General features: G+C 36.0%; 2 protein-coding genes across 2 annotated transcripts; both read right to left on the bottom strand.

The window, feature by feature from the left end:
- Positions 1-4,743: 4,743 nt before the first annotated feature.
- On the bottom strand, positions 4,744-16,929 carry LOC145778973 (uncharacterized). Its single transcript, XM_082590556.1, has 20 exons — positions 16,793-16,929; positions 15,800-16,036; positions 15,435-15,534; positions 14,888-15,060; positions 13,983-14,700; positions 13,713-13,848; positions 13,509-13,616; positions 13,172-13,297; positions 12,396-12,553; positions 12,011-12,146; positions 9,370-9,462; positions 8,847-9,228; positions 8,382-8,523; positions 8,140-8,248; positions 7,993-8,067; positions 7,425-7,529; positions 7,224-7,339; positions 6,820-6,958; positions 5,672-5,792; positions 4,744-5,536 (listed from the first exon to the last, which is right to left on the bottom strand). Exons 1-20 carry the CDS (start codon positions 16,899-16,901, stop codon positions 5,445-5,447), a joined length of 3,375 nt encoding a protein of 1,124 aa, XP_082446682.1. The 5' UTR covers positions 16,902-16,929; the 3' UTR covers positions 4,744-5,444.
- On the bottom strand, positions 16,929-20,716 carry LOC145778972 (protein lin-9 homolog). Its single transcript, XM_082590555.1, has one exon. It carries the CDS (start codon positions 20,714-20,716, stop codon positions 19,031-19,033), a length of 1,686 nt encoding a protein of 561 aa, XP_082446681.1. The 3' UTR covers positions 16,929-19,030.
- Positions 20,717-20,797: the final 81 nt, after the last annotated feature.

Raw genomic sequence — 20,797 nt, 5'->3', positions numbered from 1 at the left:
ACAACAGACAGAAAAACAAGCCAAGTAGATTGAATCTGAACAGGGTCTTGAGTTCTGTTATTTTATTATGGCAGAAAGGTTGCAAGATCACAAAGTCAGAAGGTCACAAAGTCACAGGATCACAAGTTGCAGATCTCAAGTTCACGGGGTTACAGGTCGCAAGTTCAGCCACAAGGTTGCAGGTCGCAAGGTCAGCCACAAGGTTGCAGGTCGCAAGGTCAACCACAAGGTTGCAGGTCGCAAGGTCCAGCCACAAGGTCGTTTAACAAACTTAGTGGGCAGATATAGGCTACTTCAATTCTAGATAGAGCTGGTGATTATAGTTCAGACTCACCGAGACAGCAATCAGGGCTTGAAGTGATAATCCGTAGAAATAATAATCCAAATAATAATAGTCGTAACAGTCATACAGCAATTGATTCTACTAGTCCATCTTGTATTCAAATAGAATACAAAATGTACAATTAGTAAATGGTCAAGCAATATTTCACATAAAGTTTCTCAATTTATGCTTAAGAGTTAAGATTTAAACATCTCGTTTTACCAAATGCAGCTAATACAAAACTCAACGGAATTTCTGGTCTATGCTCTCAAACGTTCGCTTTGCTAAGCCTTTTATGCTGATATTGCAAAACACAAAAAAGATGCGCTATATAAAGACAACGATAAGAAAAAATAGCTTCAGTAATATGCCTTGGTTGAAGCAAGCAAGCAGATAACAATCGTTCGCCAACGTTGATAAAACATCTTTCAAGATGCGGCGAAAGGCTTCGAAGAAATAACGCGCTTAGCCAGTATTTATAGTCACATACAGACACACAGCATTTAGACGTTGAATTACCATTGGCCGTGCTATGCCAACGTTTAAATGGATGATGAAAAACAACGATTAATTTTCAGCCCACAAGATGACATAAATTGTTTTTTAGAGCAATAGAAGTTAAAAATAGCATTTTAAAACAACACACTACAGACATTCTGGTGCCGTTTCATGAGTTACAATCCCTTGCAAGCCCAGTCTCTTGTCTAGAAACTGACAGCAATTATTTAAGCTTGTGTTTCGGGAAGAATAAGGAATTGCTAAAAATGTAAATTGTTTTCGTACAATTCGATAGACTACTAATTCCTTGGAGAAAGATATATGGATTTAAGTAAACACAAGCTTTATGTCTGTAAAAGTAACGTAATAATTCTATCAGCACGAAGACGCGATTGACGTTTCAGAGGTTTTCTTAAAACAACAAAGAATAGAGTGGCTGCTACTTGACATGTTATTCAAGTCGATTATAAAATTAACAAACATTATGACTGAAAGTAGGCTACCGTATTAATTATCACCATTGTCATGTACAGCGCCCAGGAGCATAGTTTGACTGTGGAAGTGGCGCTATAGGCCTATAAATAATGTTATTATTATTACTGTATATTGTCTTTCGTTGTGATGGTCGAAATTAAACAAAATCTGAACTGAAATACTTATCGCTTCAATCAATTTATTTTGCAAAACATATTTGTGATTGTGTATTTTAGGTAGAAAAGGTGATAAAGCCTCGGTTTTTGACCTATTTTCGCCATTTCTTGGTCAAATTTCTCAGTTCACATTTTATTTTGAAAGTCTTCTTGCATTGAAGACAGAATTTCATCAATTTTGTTTTTCCGTTTCTGTGCAAACAGTATTCCGTGCACTTTTTGCACTACAAAGCAATTTGCGCAAATAACAAATTACCTTACTATTATTATCTGCCAGCAAAGAATGACTCATATCAGAGACCGACTCAGTATCAAGACAGCAAAATCGACGTTGAATCAATGTAAAAATGACGGATTTTGCTGCCTGGGTACAGAATAGAATTTTAGCGCGGTTGCGTTATGACTGACAAACACAAAATGAAACCGCACGCTAATAGTAAACTGTCAATCAAGCTATTTAATATCAGTAAATTTCTTGCATTTCATAACTGGCTGTGACAAAAGTTTTATTGTGAACTTCACAATTATCCGATACCAACATAATCGGGATTAAAGGTTGGGGCAAGAAAAAAAGTAAAAGTCAAGAAATCTCAGGTTTCTAGCGTCACTGCTTCTATGTGAAATTGCTGAATTATCAGAGGGCGAGACCATAGGGTCTACGCCAGTAACAGGTAGGCTAGGGTTAAAAAAATCTTTTCTTTTCTTTGCATTAAAATGGGGGAGGATAGGCTATAGCCTAAGTGTTATAAAAAATCAAAGATTGTGGTTTATAATTTGCGTTTGAAGTCGAATTGGAATTTGAAGTGAATAGAGTATTCCAAAAATATTTCGAATCACAGACTTCGGAGACGGGGTGGAGCAAGAGTAAAAAACCTGACTCCGTACACCTACAGGCTATGCCAACATGTTCAAATTTAACTTGAAGCCGATTTGCGAAGCTTGTGGCTTATGAGTTTCATACGTACATGTTTTTCCAACAAATACTTGACCACGTTTGTGCTGGAAATTAGAAGAGCGTCTAACAAGATTGATAAGAAAAAATTGCCATTGTCTTAAGTGAAGCGGAGTTTTGTAGTGATCACTTTGGCTTAAAAATATTCTCAAAATTTTGTTTAAATTTCAAAACTATCATGTAAAGCACCGTGGCCTAGTCTACATTCTAATATGGTTCAATCAGAGTTGCTTACCCCTGAGTTTATTTGGCTAGTCATACTTTATACCAAGAGTTGGCAACCCGCTGCTCAGACCGCCTAGAAAAATCAATCTTCACGGTCCTTCGATTACGATGTACTTTTGTGAGCCTGATTCCATAAGCCAAATAACAACAAAATTGTCAGTAACAACTGAAGGTTTCCAACAGCCCAATGCGCACGCAGAAAAATGTCAAAAAGTGATAAATTTCCTGAGCTTGGGATTCACAGAATTAAGGAACGACTAACTGGGCTACGTTATTTGACAAGTGGAGAGTAGAGCAGCCTACTGCCTACCAAGTTGGTCATCCCGTGATTCTATGAATCTCTGACTTGGGCGTAAAATTTTCTGGACCCTTATCATTCATTCAAACGCTCTTCTTCATAAACTAGATAAATACTTGAATTTTTCATTACCTAATACCTATATCAAAGTCGCCTATCATTGTAGCTTACGGCCTTTAGCCTATTAGCTCGCTTCTATCAAGTGTGACACTGAGTGGGTCAAGTTTTAAAGCAACAGTTTTCAACCAGGGGTCAGTGAAAATTTCCGAAATTGCAGCTTGATTGAAAAAAAAGGCATTTAAAAATTGTGTTTCTCGACAGTCGAGTGTAGCAAAAATTGACAGCGATTGACACGTGTTTCGTCAATGAGGCTAGGCTCATCAGTATCGCACCACTAATTCATGCCACATAGTTCTCAACCGCTACTTTTGTCTGTCAATTGAATCCTTGCAAGACGGACTATATAGTCCGTCTTGAATCCTTACCTTTGCGGAAAGAAAACAACTAAACTAACTGTCGCCAAGGATATGTACTGTTGAAAAGGAGCGATCTTCCTGGCGTCAGCACTACCTGACTCCTTAACTATAGAACAACGAGCCTTGTGTTTCGCTAACCATGCCGGTGTGGCCTCCACACTTGCCATCAAGACATTTCCAAAAACATGTGTCAACACGTGCCTATCGCTGTCAATTCTCTACACTCGACTCAGGGATGACTCGACTGCAGAGAAACACATGTTTTTGGAAAAATCTTAATGGCTAGTGTGGACTCTGTAGAGGCTACACTGGTATGGTTAGCAAAACACAATGCTCGCTGTTCTATCATAAGTAGCCAGGTAGCCGCTCATGCCAAGATCATTTTTTACCTTCTCAACATTTAAAAATTGGTTGTGTTTTGTTTGTTAATAACAGTAGAACTCGGTTAATCCGGATTCGGTTAATCCGGATCTTTGCCTAATCCGGATAAAACTGGAAGTACAAATGAACAAGTCTTGATAGAACCGTCATCGGTTAATCCGGATCTTCGCCTAATCCGGATGGAATCGCCGGTCAAATCGAATCCGCATTAACCGAGTTCTACTGTTTTAATAGTGATTCACAAACTGTGCGTCGCGACGCCCTGGTGTTTCGTTTGCAATTTCCAAGGGCGTCGCACAAAATTTCCTTGCTACAAAATTTTTATATAAACCAGCTAAATCTATTTATGTAGGCCATGCATGATAAACTTAATTCTTTTGAGACAGCAAATTGTTGATCAATGCTTAATATTTAGAAATGCATACGTTAGTCAACGGCCTAATAGCACTAACAGTTTAGCCATGACTGTGATTACGTACAACAAAATACCGAATAAAAATGAAGAGATATTCTAAAAAGGTCGCACAAATTCAATTGAATTTCGATAAAATGGCCACGCGGGATATAGGCTACCATACAAAAAAGTAACCACCGTTTTTCAGGTTTATTCTGAAAGCAAAAATGTTGTGTAGTTGATATGAAATCACAACGAAGAAACAACAGTTTTGTGAGTGGAGTCAACAAAGTAGAATATACTGAAGTGGAGCTAAACTGAACTGGAACTAAACCACGAAAATACAAAAAAGACTAGGAACAATTTTCACTAAATTGGTCTTTTATATTTGTACCCAGACAGTAAAATTCGTCGTTTTAACATTGATTCAACGTCTACAGACGTCTGTAGACGTTGAATCAATGTTAAAACGATGATTTTACTGTCAGACGACGAATTTTACGTCTACAGACGTCTGTAGACGTTGAATCAATGTTAAAACGACGAATTTTACTGTCTGGATAATGAAGCATTATTTTTGTTTCACATAAATACCAAGCACTTGCATTTCACACAGTGTCTGAAATACTCGCAAATCGCAAACTTACAATGCATGAAAATTTGCCCAGACGGTTGGCACACTGTCACTTGCACATAATATTTTTGTAATTACGCGACAAACGACAATGAAAATAAAGTATACTTAGTGAAGCATAGCTTACTGAGTATCAAAAGCAAAACATTTCTAAAAGAAAAGCTGGCTGTTTCATTGCGGCAAGCTACATAAAGAACATAGCGACAAAGCCGCTCAATCTAATGGCCTAACATCATTTAATGGGCGGACAAAATGCACTACAGAAGACTGTAGAGGCCCAGAATTTAAACGGTAAGCTAAAAAAAAAATGCAAAGACTGCGTTGAACACTACACAATTTCGCATAACACATATTGCAGAAAAATATAAAAAATTTAGTAAGGCAACTTAGAACAACGTTAACAAAATTCACAAACACAAAAGCGCAAAACAAAAAAAACGTAAATATTTTACAATGACGATGATTACGAAATTTATATGATGTTAGATTAATAAAGTGAGATTGATCGCAAACTTATACGTTTCTGACTTACTCGAGCAGTAAGGCAGCAGCCTAGTGGAGTCTACACCGAGTTTCAGGCTGAGCTAACAAAAAAGCAAGTCAACACAGAAAAATCATCGAGATAGTTTTGCGTCTTCACTGAGTTTCCACTTCATGAGCTTCACGCACGCGCTGGCATCTTCTGTGCTGTCATGTCCTTCATCAACTGTGACACAATAACATTGTAGCATTATAAAGAAAGCAACTGCATTCACATCAATCCCATATTCCATCGACAACATCATATTACATTTCAGGAAATAAAGTTTTACGCTTGAAAAATGCTATACCAGAAACTTACCACTGTTTTGTATGATTATTCCTAAATGTTCTGACATTAAATTTCTGAGAGCACGTTTATAGGGAGGACCTAGTCTGTGTGGGAATACAATCGATGTATCAACGACCGAGCTGTGTATGATCTGCAAATAAAATTCAAAAACCAGATACAGATTGTTTGTCACAAAACAACAATACAGTATGTGTGATAGCCTATTACAAACAAACCGGATGAAGCAAGAGAAATATAGTGAGAAATGAAACGCAAAAACACATATACAGTATAGAAGACTTGATAAGGACTATGTAACAATGGTACTACTATTTTGCATTCATCAAATGCTGGCATTTGCACAACAATCTAACATCTTAGTGTGTAATTTATTAAGAATTGATTTCGCTACAGCAATAGCATCTTCAGCTAGCACATGTAAAAAAGAAAATTTCAAAAATACGTTAAACGAACAAATAAAACAAACTCCGATATTATCAACACGTATAAAAATTCTATTTTGAATAGATGATTACATAAATTAAAATCAAAAGCTGCAAGCCTAAATCTTAAACTGGTGTACACTGGTGTACTGCCACGATTTCCAACAATATACTGGCACAAAATTCAAGAAATACATGAACATTATCATCCAACAAGTAAATTACAACCGTTCAACAAGACGAATACAAAGAAAAACGCAACTTAGTTTACAGTCCACTGCCATAAGTTTACATTGATATAACGCCACAAATACAAAACTTTGATAACGTAACACAATGCACAATAACAATAGCTGAATCAGACCCGTACACTTTCTCCAGAAACAGTCTGTGCATCGCAGCGCTATGGTTTGCACGTGACAACATAGTGCATTGTAACTGAGGCTTCTTTTGTATGAGACAGATTCGTCAAAGATCTGAGGCTGATTAGCAGCCCGGCGAGAAACAAAAATTCGGTTAAGGAAAGTATAAAATATGAATGTACTTATCGATTTGAATAAGGACCTTCTGATGATCCTCCTTTTAGGTAAAACAGGCTGTCAAGGATTTAGAGAATAATAACTATATTTGATTTAATTCGCTCTGCTTAGCTTTTTGCTTGGCATTGAGCACTTTTTGTAGTATTAATAGTTTTTATTGTTTACTTATCGCTTTAATTTTTTTTAGCTTACGTACCCGCAAGGCTTTTAAATCACTTTCCAAACTATGTCCCAATAATATTGTGTCCGATGAAAATTTGCTCAACAGAACAGCCTGCACATCTCTCAAGGTGGTGGTTACTCCTTCCAGATCATTTTCAGACAAACCACTCCATCTAAAGTTAAATAGAAAACAAAAGCTTTAAGGTAAGTGTACTTTTATCCTAGCAGCTGGTCAAAACTTACAAAATCAAGCAAGTTGTTATGAGTGCGCTTACAAGGACAAAAGCGTGCGGTATGCGAAAATCAGAACTTTGAGCTATAGGGCCTAACTCCTTATTGCTGTAAAATGATTATTATACTTAATGCCGTGTAATATTGACATTGAAAGTGATATTAGCGTTTTGGGCAACATAACCGCAACTACAATAGTTTAGAAACCTTGTGTTGTAATCCAATATCTTTCCACTTGGTTTAACCAATGCGTCGTAGACAAGATTGCAATCAAAATCAACAACACTCACGCGGATCAGTTCCAAGCCACCAACAGTGAATGCCTTCATGAAACACAAAACCATTAGACTTTACATGATATGATATCGAGTAATTTAGTCATTTCTTTACATTTTCTATTAGTTTTACCATTTCACAATCCAAGGCAAAGATTCCAGGATTCCCAGTATCTGCCTTCCAAAGTGTTTTCACATAACTACCACAGTCATATGTGTTGTCTTTATGGACGTGAGTCTGCAATTGAATGATATACAGTGCCAGTAAAATACGTGGAAATAATAGGTTCATTGTTCAGTTAGTGAATCTAAATCTAAAACCATGAAAGGAAAGAAATTCAAGCAATAAGGTGTAATTTAAAAATGCAATTGTGATAAACACTACCATCCTTTTCCTTATACGTAGAAGCAAGCATAACCACAGAAGATGGGGGTGAAAGGGGGCTTTCGCTTCCTCGCTACAAAAAATATCGCAAGTTTGGGTAAAAATGTCCGGCTTTTTGGGAAAATTGTAAAAAATTGTACACTGCGGCGTTTTTCAAGATATATTTGCAAAAAGCAAATTTTGTTCGGACCTCCAAAATGTTTGTCTCTTGGTATGGAATCAAGTCACAAGAAAAACGTGAGATGTTGTTTCGCACAACTGCTTAGTTCGGGGCATGCAATTACACTTTTGACCACATAATAACAGTAAAAGTTACCTCCCCGACAGAGCAGCCTTCAGCACCAATAGGAGTCTGACAGCAAGAATATCGTTTCTCCCAGCTTGAACCGACCTAAAAACAATGCCAACTGTTCACCAATTATTTATGAAATAAGATTTGTAATGTCCGTTTGTGATTGGTTACCTTCGTAGAGTATGCCCTTCCCCAATGGTGCAGACATTCATCATCACGGCGTGCAAACTGGCCACTTTTATACAACACAAATTCTTTTCCACATCTTGCGCAAGTCTTTCTGTGGAGAAACAGTAATCGTAATTTTTCACTTTTCGTATAAACAAAACTTCCGTAAAAAAATCAGGCAGAAATGCACAAATAACCAAACACTGCCAATAATTGGCAATGTTACCCAATTATTGGTAACTTACTTTGTTTTATCTTTATTGAGCTTTGGTTGCTCAGTCATGAATTTGCATTTGCCTGGAACAATGTCAGCTCTGGGAAAACCATTACTTGCCAATTCGTCTTCTGTCATAATGTAGCGACAAATGCTTTCATACAACTCTTCACCTGCGGCAGATTTAAACGTAACGCTTATCATGGTGAGATGGGGTTATGAAAACAAAAACATAGACAAAAAAATGAAGTTTCAAAGTGGTTTCACTCCATTTTGAAAATGGAAATTCCCATTATTGTAGAGTCGTTTGATTTGCACATCTCACATGCACTGTCTTTGGTGCTTCAACCATTGCTTTATTATTCACAATATACAACCCCATAACTCTTTTCACGCTACAGAAAACAACAAAACGCTTAGGAACGTAAGCATGTATCAAAATAACGCATACATTCTGTGTATGCAAAGATGATAGAGCTTAAAGCAGACAACTAACCTGAGAACGTTTTTTCTTCGACCTTTGTGGTAAACGAATATCCACCTTTGCACAGACGAGTACTTTTGTCGAGAAGAGTTTTATGAGACATCGATTTTTGAACCGAAGTCTTAACCTTCGCTTCCTTCAGTCGAACTGCTTCAGAAGCAGAAGCACCATGAGAGATCCTTCTCGTATTTGACTTGAAAACTACTTTGGCCGAAGACGATGAACTGGTTTGGTTGTTTGGTAAACCGGGTTTATTTTTCGCTTCACGTTTTCCATTAGATTGTGATGTACCTTTTGGCATTTCGCGTAACTTCTTCACTGTGCTTGCTGCTAGACTTAGGTAGATGGTTTTTGTTTTACTGCGACTACTACATTGAGTTTCTTCCATTTCTGCCTGAAATTTTACAACATATAAGCTGATGCCACGAATATTTGGGATACGAATAAAGCTTATACAGCGACTACAGGTATATACAAGATTGAGTAAAAAAAGTGACCACTGTTCACTGACAAGACCTCTTAAAACACGTCTTACCATGTCGTACGCTTTCCTATGGTTATTGTTAAATATTCTAAGACATTCATCTATGAACACAGTGAGGTAGCGTTGTCGCAAATTTGTTGGAACCTGAAAACACGAAATTTTAATGTGTTGTCAGCATAGCTTCCAGTGCAGCTTGCATTGAAAACGACTGGACGTCTTAAATCGTTTTCTATTAGTAAATGGTAACAATGATGCAAGAAATAAATACCAGCTACTCATCACACGTCTTGTTCCAAGTGTACAAAATTACTTTCAAATTGTCAATCAAGGTTTTCCTAAAGCGTCAGCATGTTCTAACCTTCTGTCTGACTGAAATAAAATTACCCCTTTTGCATTGCTACCTCAGTCAACACTTAGAAAGTAGGGTGGTTTGAAAAATATTTTTTTTGCAATTTCAATGTGGGGGGGGTTCTGAAAACCTGGCAAACCTTTAAAAAATAATATTTACACAACTTTTTTTTGGTAGGCCCCAAAACCTAGCCACCTACCCCCCAATAAAGGTCACGAAAGGTCAAATTTAGTAAAAAATCCTCTAACTTGCTAACTACTCATAGTAGAAAGTCAGTTTTGGTGTCAAAAGATGCAGAATATCTATGTTTCTATGTGTCATAACAGGAACTTTTTTTCTAAATGCAATAGTTTTTGCGATAATTTAATAAAATGCATTTTTTAGGGTATTTGGGTCATTTCATGCCAAACATCCTCAAAATCAGAAAGTTCCCATTTTGATCCACTTCGATTTTGCTCAAACTAGGTCAATATGTTATTTGGCATGATATAGCCATGCATTCCAAATTTTAGCTCAATATCTATTATAGTTTTGAAAATATGATGCTTTAAAGTTTTAGGTACCCCCTAAACTTTTCCGCATTTGTTTTTTTGGACCATTTTTGATTAACCGTATCTTTTGCTCCAAAGGTTATATAAAGTTTATGTTTGGTAAAATGGTTCACTTTTAACTATATTACATGATTGCATTGTCAAAATGCAATTAATTTGCAGTATGGTGGAGTAATCAAGCCTCAAAGTAGGTCTTTTCTTCACCAAAAACAAATTTTATGACATATTTGGAATTCTGTAACTTTTATATGAAAAGCAGGATGGTTATTATATTTATCATGAATATTCTTTCTCTACCAGATAACAACTTTACCAAGTTTGATAAGTAACAAAGTTACAATGCATGAAAATATGCACCCAAAGCAAAGAAGCCAAAATAACGCCATCTTGTGGTATAAAAACACCTCCGTAAAAAAGTGTTGACAAAACAATCTTTTTTACCTGTTGAAGAACATTACCTAAGGATGAAGAATCAGGGAATATGAGTACACTGCAAGGATACGTCATTTTCATAGACCAAAACTCAACCACAAGGCAAAAGTTTACTATAAAATGGTAAACATGAACTTGGCTGAAATGGAAGAACCCCCTGCAATTAAACATATTTGTGATGAAGAACTGAATAATATTTGACACATCCTTGCAGTGTACTCATATTCCTTGATTCTTCATCCTTAGGTAATGTTCTTCAACAGGTAAAAAAGATTGTTTTGTCAACACTTTTTTACGGGGGTGTTTTTACACCACAAGATGGCGTTATTTTGGCTTTTTTGCTTTGGGTGCATATTTCGATGCATTGTAACTTTCCAATAAATGTAGTGTTACTTATCAAACTTGGTGAAGTTGTTATCTGGTAGAGAAAGAACATTCATGATAAATATAATAACCATCCTGCTTTTCATATAAAAGTTACATACTTCCAAATATGGCACAAAATTTGTCTTTGGTGAAGAAAAGGCCTACTTTGAGGCTTGATTATTCCACTATACTGCAAATTAATTGCATTTTGACAATGCAATCATGTAATATAGCTAAGAGTGAACCATTTTACCAAACATAAACTTTATATAACCTTTGGAGCAAAAGATACGGTTAATTGAAAATGGTCCAAAAAAACAAATGCGGAAAAGTTTAGGGGGTACCTAAAACTTTAAAGCATCATATTTCCAAAACTACAATAGATATTGAGCTAAAATTTGCAATGCATGGCTATATCATGCCAAATAACATATTGACCTAGTTTGAGCAAAATCGAAGTGGGTCAAACTGGGAACTTTCTGATTTTCAGGACGTTTGGCATGGAATAACCCAAATACCCTAAAAAATGCATTTGTTTCAATTATTGCAAAAACTAATGCATTTAGAGAAAAAGTTCCTTTTATGATACATAGAAACATAGGTATTCTGCATCTTTTGACACCAAAACTGACTTTCTACTACGAGTGGTGAGCAAGTTAGGGAATTTTTTACTAAATTTGACCTTTTGTGACCTTTATTGGGGGGTAGGTGGCTGGGTTTTGGGGCCTACCAAAAAAAGGTTATGTAAATATTATTTTTTAAAGGTTTGCCAGGTTTTCAAACCCCCCCATGTTGAAATTGCAAAAAAAATATTTTTCAAACCACCCTACTAGAAAGCTTTAGGTAGAAATTAAAATATAATTTTCTGTCATTAAAAATGCGCAAAATAATTGCCTTGAAGAGGTCATTGGCTGCTTTTACTAATGAACCATACCATATGCAGGCAATGTGTAGAGAGTAAATAGCTCCACGACACGAAAAGGTCGCAGATTACCTTCGAGTGTCTGTCAGGAAGGATTCTTGGTCGTTCCGGAACGTCAGTATCTTTTGAATTGCTCGTTGACGCATGCGCAACTCGTTGAGATCCTTTAACTATTGTACCTTGCGTGGTGGAAGTAGATGATGGCGGTCTATGAATGTAACCAGTATTTTTAGATTTTGTATTCAACATAGGAAGCATCGCTGGTGACCAGTCTGCTATGCCTTGATTCGATTTTGACGTTTCATGAACACAGTTCACCTTAATTTAAGCAATTACTTTCTCAGTCTCATAAACGATCGAACTACTGCAGGGCAGTGGCACGGAATACAAGTCTCACACAACGCAGCCTAGACTTTGTTTCCATAAACTTTAGGAATTTTTTTTGCTATTAACGTACCTCCGTAAATCTTGAAAAGGACGTTTGTTCGTCAATGCAGTGCTTTGAGCAGACGAAAGTGATCTGGAGGCTAGCACGTGCTTTCGTGACAGCGACAAGGAACTCGTACTTAAACTTGTCGACGGGCGATGTGCTACTCTACCAGCATCTGATAGTTTCTGCTAACAGAAATTCCTATTAAAGTTAGCCAGTGGATAAATTCTTGTGTTTGTCATTTTTAGTTTGCGAGCTGAGAAGAAATAATAACAACGATCATGGATTTTAGTGATAAACCGATTTCCCAGACAACAAATCAGTCGTTTTTTACATTGATTCAACGTCTGCAGACGTTGAATCAAAGTAAAAAAAAAAACGACTGATTTGCTGTCTGGGTTATTGTTCGAGTGCAAGCTCACAAACCAAGTTGCAAGTTCGGTTAATTGATTTCAACTTTTCAGATTCGAGTTCAGCGACTTTTCATCGATTTAAAGTTTTTGTTCCGCAAAATGTTAAGCTTTCCGGTTCAGAAGCTTGAAGGTTTTCAACTTTAGGAATTTTTAATTTGTCGGTTAAGTTCGAACTTGGTGACCTGGTGGCTAAGATAGGCTTGTGATAAAAACGACATGATAAAAAAATCATTCCCCTACTTCTACAATTAAACTATTGATTTTTCCTTGAAGTTTCTTCACAACTTGCATGAAAATGACACGTTGGTAGACGTGACAGTGCCTTTTGTATTAATCTACTCTCTACAAGCTTCTCGTATAAATACAAAGATATTCTTGACACGCACAAACCTGGGCAGAGGAAGCACGTTTCAACGCAGCGCTTAACAATTTTTCTTCTTGTTCAAGTTGGATCGTCTCCATCCTTTGCATCATTTTTTGAGCCGGAGTTAACGTCCGTCGAGCTTGTTTCACAGTCTGTCAATAAATTGATCAATATTGGTCGGCAAGCGTTGAACCAATGCAAAAAAGAGCTACTTTGCGCATCTTATCCACGTCTTTACCATGTAGGTTCCTTCACACATGAAAACAAACAGGATAGAATTGTAGAATTAAATAACACAGAATTTTTTTAATTATGTCAACAAAAATTAACTTATGTTTAACGAATATAGGACCCACAACTTACTCTGTTCAATGATGAGGCTGAATTGGACGCAGCAGAATGAGCAACTCGAGAACGACGCAAAGTGTTGGGAGCGGGTTCTGTCGCTTCGTTGCTTCTAGTTGTGGCAACCTGCGTAAAAATGATTGAAAAGTAGGTTATGCAATACAAAATCAACATCGTACAGATTATCAGCATCCTATTTAACTTCACTTTCATCCAACCAACCTGGCTGAATGTAGAAACAGTTTTGGTCACGTTTGTTCGTTTCAGTTTATTTGAAGACGTCGTTTCGTCCAAGCCCTCCTGGTAGATTCGATAACACTCTTCAAATATTCCTTCGTGGTTTAAATCTTTGTCAAGTCTGAGAAATAATTAATATGCTAATAGATAGATAGATAAATAGTACATCTAGATAAGTAATTAACTTGTCAAGTATTTCAGTGCAAATAGGTAGAAATAAAAATCTTCAAGTTTAACAGCAAAAAGCACACTGACCTTTCGATTTCTTTTTCATCAACATATTTTGCGACGTCTACATTTGATTCAACAACTTTGGTGTCGAGTTTTCGCTGTTTCGTTTTGATGGCCGCCTTTGCACTGGAATCTTTTCTCTTTGCAGAAGACTTATGTTTGCGATTGATCGCTTTCTCAGATTTAATCCTGTGTTTCTTATTAACGTCTTTCAATTTTTTGTTTTGCGGATGTTGTGCGATATCAGACTTCTCCTCTGGTGTAGATCCAGAGGATTTTCGTTTCAATTTCAAACTTCGTAATTTACCCGACGTAGTTTTCCTGGCCGAGAATTTTGGCAAGTTATCATTGTCGCTGTCGCTTCCAAACAAAAACACTGACATTTTATTACTTTTCTTAGGAAGCAATGTATCGTTCTTTAAAACTTGGTTCTCTGAGCTGACAGAAACATTTTCACTTGAAGCAGGTGGCGTTTTGAAAAGACTTAAAGAAATATTTTCAGTGTCCTTTTCTGATTCCGAATCAGAGATCACGATTGGACCTTCTCCATCATTTGCAGCTAAGTTGTCATCCACGATGATAATTGTTTCCACATTAGTGACTGTGACTGGGGAAGATTTGTGATCTTTTTCATGGGAATGGTATTCATTGACAGAAACGTTCACCTCAGAGTTTAACTCAGTGGACTCCAAAATTTCATCATCATCAATTACGAGATCGGTAGAAGGAATATCTTCTGGAACTGCACACACAAGAATTTTTGTCAAGAGACGCTCAGTTTTTGTTCATACACGTGTCATTCGCTTTCGCTTTATCACACCTTGTTGGAAATATTGAGATAAACACACCTTTTCTTAACCAACAAATTAATCATTTTTACAGTGAAAAAAATATCTTTTGGCTCGAATTGCATAAAAATATGAATGTACCTTCATATTTTACTTCGTTGTCGTCTAAAGCTTCCTCCTCTGAAGAATTGGTTAAGTCACGTTTGCCTTTTGTTTTTAGATTGAAATTGCACATGGGATCATATTCAAGATTGTTCATAGGTTTGGAAGCAGAAGAAAGACTGTAATTCATTTTCCTTTTTTTCATGTGTTTTCTGCTTAGACACAGTAAGTAGCACATTTGCGTTAATTTTTGACCCAAATTGCTGCTGTATTTGTCAACATTAATTCCAAAGTAAGCAAAAATATATAGCCTTGTGTGTCGTGTGGTCGACAAAAGCCTTTTGAAATAATTGAAAAATTGGCTTGAAAGTATAATATAAAATGCAGGAATATAGCATAATGTAGCTGGTGCTTTGTTTCATCCTGAACGTGTTAATGGAAAAATGTAGCCTACATATTACCATGGACTTCTAAATACAGTAGTAGAATCATGGACTTCTAAATAGTAAATAGTAGATTCTACTATTTAGAAGTCCATGATATATACAAACCAAAAACAGATCATAAAATATGATATTTAATTTACCTAGATTGTAATGACGATGGACCTCTTGCAGCATGTAGAACAGATGTCGGTTTTGTACTGGCAAGCTTACTATGGTCAACAGTTTGAAAATTTCCTGAGTCTAAAACCAACAGTTTGTAAAATTATTATACTAATTTAGAACGAAGAATAACAACAACCATAGGCTATATATAGCTTTTGACAAAGATAGTCGACAATCATGTCCTGATAAAAACAGCAACCTTTAATTCATTTCAGAAAAAAAAATCTAGGACTTTTACCCTCAACACACTATACAGTGGGTCCGGCCCAAACATGAGAATATACTGTAACTAAAATTGAAACTTACAAACAAAAGAGGAAATGCTAAAACACGGTTCACCTACCATGTTTAAATGGTTTGTAGAGAAGTGCTGAGCCCTGATATGGAGTGTAGGGCAAGCAGCCATCATTGGCAGTATCAGATACATCATCTGAGTAGCTCGGCTGACCAGTGGTGTTGTCGTAAGTCTCATCGACTCTCTTGTTTTTGGGCACCTCGTCGATTTGTGATCTAAGCTTGTCAATTTTTTGATTAATCTCTTGTATCTCTGAAGTGGTTGCGATTTCCAGGGTACTGGAATCTAGGAGCAATTAAAAATATCATGATAAATGAAGTGTTATCTAATTTGTATGCCAAAAAACGTGTGGAATCTACTTTAAAATTACAGGTATGTGATGTAAATCCCAGTGCAATACAAACCTATTATCGCATATCAAACATCAGCTCAATTCTCTTATACGCATCTTCAGTCTAAAGACACTGTTACCTAAAACTCTTGCTCCGATAAACAATATAGACTTCCCATCTATTCCAAAATCACAAAAAGTCAACTGTTTTGTGAAGAGTGTCAACTCAAAACATGCACTTCAAACTGGGGTTAACTACCTTACTCGGCTTACCTTTGAACAGCTGTAGATTTCTCTAAATTATGTGCTCAAAGGTTAACCGGTATTCAATAAAGAGGTTGCCTAAATCTTGATAAAAAAAATTAAAAGATGGCATTTTTTTAGTGCAATAGACTTATTGAAACACCAATGGGTGTGATTTGATGATAGCACATTTCTATCACGAGAGTGGAAGATTGACATACTTAGTTCACTATGTATATTTAGTTGCAGAATACGCTTTGCCAATCAATAATTTTGCACAAGTAATTTTTTCGTTTGAAATATCGTAGATTAAAAAAGGCTCATTACAAAACAATAATTGAATAATGATAAATAAAACCATTGGTAATGAATAGGGCACCACTTTAAGTTTGTTTAAACCTTTTTGCATTGTAAACCTTTTTTCTACTGATATACTATGTGCTGTGCAGCAATCTTCAAGGACTTACTTAAAACAGCATGGGAATGTCGAAAATGACAATAAGGCCTCGTGCAATCTCCATCCAAAGATAGTCCAGGGCAATTGACAGTACGAAAATACCCTAATTTTGGCAGCATGATGGAAACTCAGTTGAAATACCAGTACTTCCATGAACAAACCACAAAACATATTTTGTTTTAGTTCAGCATGTTAAATATCATACACAATGCCATGCTTACAAAGTTGAATAAAAATATAATGACGTTTTTATGTTACAAATCAATAAACGAAAGTTCACAATTACTTCCATGGTTTAAAATATTTATAACAGAAAAATAGAAACTAAAGTGTGAAGTTATTTCTAAGGTACGGTTTGCTAAATGAGTGAAATTTGATGCTGTGGCTTTAATATAGCAGAAGTTTGAAAAACTGACACAAAACCCTTTTTAAGTAAACAACACTTTAAACACAGCAAACAGTTTATGGGTGAACCAATATTGTACAGGTGTTGCGCAATTTAATCACAGCATATTATGGAAAAGATATTACATCTCTGGAATACCCTTACAAATGTTGAATACTTGACAAAACAAATGAATATATATATACTATTTTTGTCAATGTCAGCAAGTTAAAAATAACCAGCATTACAGGTAAGGGAAACTTTTCCACTTTTTTTAGCCTCAAATATTTGCAATCAAATTTTTCTATGAAGAAATTTTCACTGTATGCTTAAATGTTGGTATTTGTTAAAAGAGCTACAGTAATTGGTTTTCACAACTTGGGTGACAGCCCAAGTTAACTTCAACATATTCACACAATTAAAAAGCAGTGATATAATAAAGAATTTCTGCTTCACCACAACTTTTATAAACAAAGTTTCATAGAGAAGTTAAATATGAGAATTTGAAGCTTACCAAATACAAATGATGTATATACCTATTAAATTTTACCTATCCAAATGTTTCAGAATGGCCCGATTTGGCGAGTCCAATTCGGCTAGTCTGATTCGGGGAGTTCCCTATTCAGCAACTTTTTGATTTTTTTTTTAAATTATTGGGTACCGTAGCCTAATTATTATTGTCGTTTTAGGGTTAGGGGTTAAGGGTTGGGATTAGGAGTTAGAGTCTTATTTCAACGTTTAGCGACGTTAAAACGATGTAAAAGTGGCAATGATAATTAGGCTACGGTACCCGATAATTTTTTTAAAAACTTTCAAAAAATTGCCGAATAGGGAACTCGCCGAAAAGGGCTCTCGCCGAATAGGTCACTCGCCGAATAGTAGCAGACTCCAAATGTTTACATATTCAAAATGCATGTTAGTGATATGCTGTAGGACACTTCAAAAAATTTTTTCAGAAAATCTTTATTAATTTTTTTTATAACAAACATACATTTCAGAACATTAAAGTCTAAATGCTCAAATATATAAAGCTTACATGTTATGCAACAAGTTTGTGCTGCAATAAACCACATGTAATAGGCTATGCCATGTCCTCAATTATTTAAAAATAGTGTCTTCCAAAACATTAATATCGAACTATATTTCATTACTTAAACAAAATAAAGTAAGCTTTAAACTTGCTGCCAAAGTATGTTTGTACTAAAAATAGATAATTCAAACCAAGATTAACAGAATTTTTTGGTAACAAATTTCAATTTACAAAGTGAAAACTTGAAGAAATTTCTTGAAAATTATTGTACAACATGAGAACAAAGCTATCAACTAACTACTAGACTACAATGTTATATATTGTTGTATCTTAGGCCACTAGCCCACCAGAGTTTTGCGCTTTTTCCATATTGGTAATCAACTTAGTAAACATTCCGAAGCACAGAAAATGAGAAGTGAATATTATTAGTACTTGTGAAGTTGTGAACAGTAAAAGTTATTAAAAGCTTTACAAAGGAATGACTATGTAACAAGTAATGCAAGAAAAACCAGAGCAAAAAGCGTTGAATATAAAGATACGCAATGATTGATTTGTGCTGAATAGTTGCCACGGTAGCACATCAACAATCAACACCCAAAAATAATACAATAAACCAAATTATTACCCGTTTCATTTTCGAAAAACTTTAATGCAAACAATAAAGTATGCAATAGATATAAAGCTCCAATATCTCCAACAAACAATGCCTAATATCCCTTCAACCATAAAAAGTATTATCTATCTAGTGAAGGCCTTGGTGCCACTGCTGTTTAGCAATGATCAAACAAAACCTTTTTTGAAAATACAGTGTCACAACTCCACCAATTTGCTATTTATATGTCTAATAAATTAGTTGAGTGTTCAGATGCAATCAATCCATTATGTTCCATGCCACTTCTAATGTGTGCAATATGAATTTCTACATTGTTTTGAAAACATCCCGCATTTTCAGTACTTAAATTATTTTTAATATCTTTCATTGCATCAGTCAGTGATTTAAATTCAATCGAGCTTCCTCCGCTTTCTTTTAAACATTTAACTTGCATCATTAAGGCAGTTAACTGAGTCACAAGGTTTGTGAGTGCAACATTTTTTACAGCTGGCTTTGGTCCTGTTTCACTTTCTTCTCCAACGTTCTTGTCAGCTACAAGTGTTTCTGAAGCGGCCAAGCATTGTTGCTTTCGCCGACAAGACTGATTGCTAGGAAGAGTCTGTTCTGGATATAATTCAAGACAGAATCGTTGAACTCCAACCAGAAGTTGATTGAGGTCTTTGTTTAATCGTTCTAAGTCAAGTACAATAGTAGCATATTTTCTTTGAAATTCCAAAGTTAATGTCTCTCCATAAGAATTAGCTTTTTCTGCTTGTGTGTTCATTTCACTAAGTTTCTGTATTTTGTCACGCTTAATAGAAAGTATTCTTGATAATCTTGAAATTCGTTTGAGTAATTGCACAGGAAATCCACCAAGTGTTCCACCATGTTCATCGTCAGAAATCATGAATTTACTTCGCAGTGGTGATCTTCCCAAAACTGGGTCATGCTCATTCGTAGGACTTTGAAGACTTGCATTGAGATCTGAATGGCGTGGCTCCAAATAACTTGGAAAAATTCTACTGGATGCATGAGGTTTTCTTTCCATCAGTGATAGGAGGTTGATGGTCTCTTGTGGCTGACAGCTGGCAACTTCAAAATCAGCAACTACGTGAGTACCGAGATTGTGACGATCAAATGTAACTCTGTAAGCAGCATTAGAAATATTAACAGCATCAATTTGACCAGTAAATAATCCATCATGCAAACCTCTTACACGAGCTGTAACACTGGTCCCTACAACAAGAGGCATTGGCACCTCTTGAGGCAAATCACCCCAAACATCAGGATCGTCACATGCAATCTTTCTTTGCTGCAAAAGTCTAATCCGACTTCTTTTGTGCTGCAGAGCAGCCCGTTCTTCTTTGAAGAAAGCTTCAGAACATCTTCTGGGCTTCCCCATCAATCTTCTTATTTTTGACCAGTGAGCTCGAGTCAGCATCGTTGTTGACAAACCAGGAAATGATTCTTTCAAACACATGCAAAAATCATTTTCTCCATTGAAAAGAGGCTTGTCTAAATGAGAATAAAACCACTCAAACATGCACATTTTGTGAGCTTTAGGCAGTTTAAGTAAATTTCTTAATCTTGCACCAACACGTTTTGCGGTGGCTTTTTCTGAATTAAGTTGAGGAGACCACAAAGATGATGCAAAAGTTTCTTCTGTGTTTGATGCCGACTTTTTAGGAGTAACAAAGGCTTCTGCTTTAAGAGTGCTAGTATTTCCACTAATCTTCTGGGGGCTTTTGTGAACTCTTTTATTCCACCCACTTCCATCATTTAAAACAATTTCATTATCATTATATATTAAGCGATTTTTCTTCCGCTTCCTTTGTGGTCGAGATGGCGAAGATGAATTGAATGGTCGATTAGACATTTTCATAGTCATAAGGGCTTCTGCAGAAGAATTTTCTAGATTGCTTTCCATTTTTGCAATAATGCTTGCTAAATTATGGAGAATATATTTAAATATCAATTAAACATACAACACCATACGGTAAAAATATAT

The sequence above is a fragment of the Aplidium turbinatum genome, chromosome 10 (assembly GCF_918807975.1).
Source record: "Aplidium turbinatum chromosome 10, kaAplTurb1.1, whole genome shotgun sequence".
Taxonomy (NCBI): Eukaryota; Metazoa; Chordata; class Ascidiacea; order Aplousobranchia; family Polyclinidae; genus Aplidium; species Aplidium turbinatum.
This window is presented reverse-complemented; position numbering and strand designations above follow the sequence as displayed.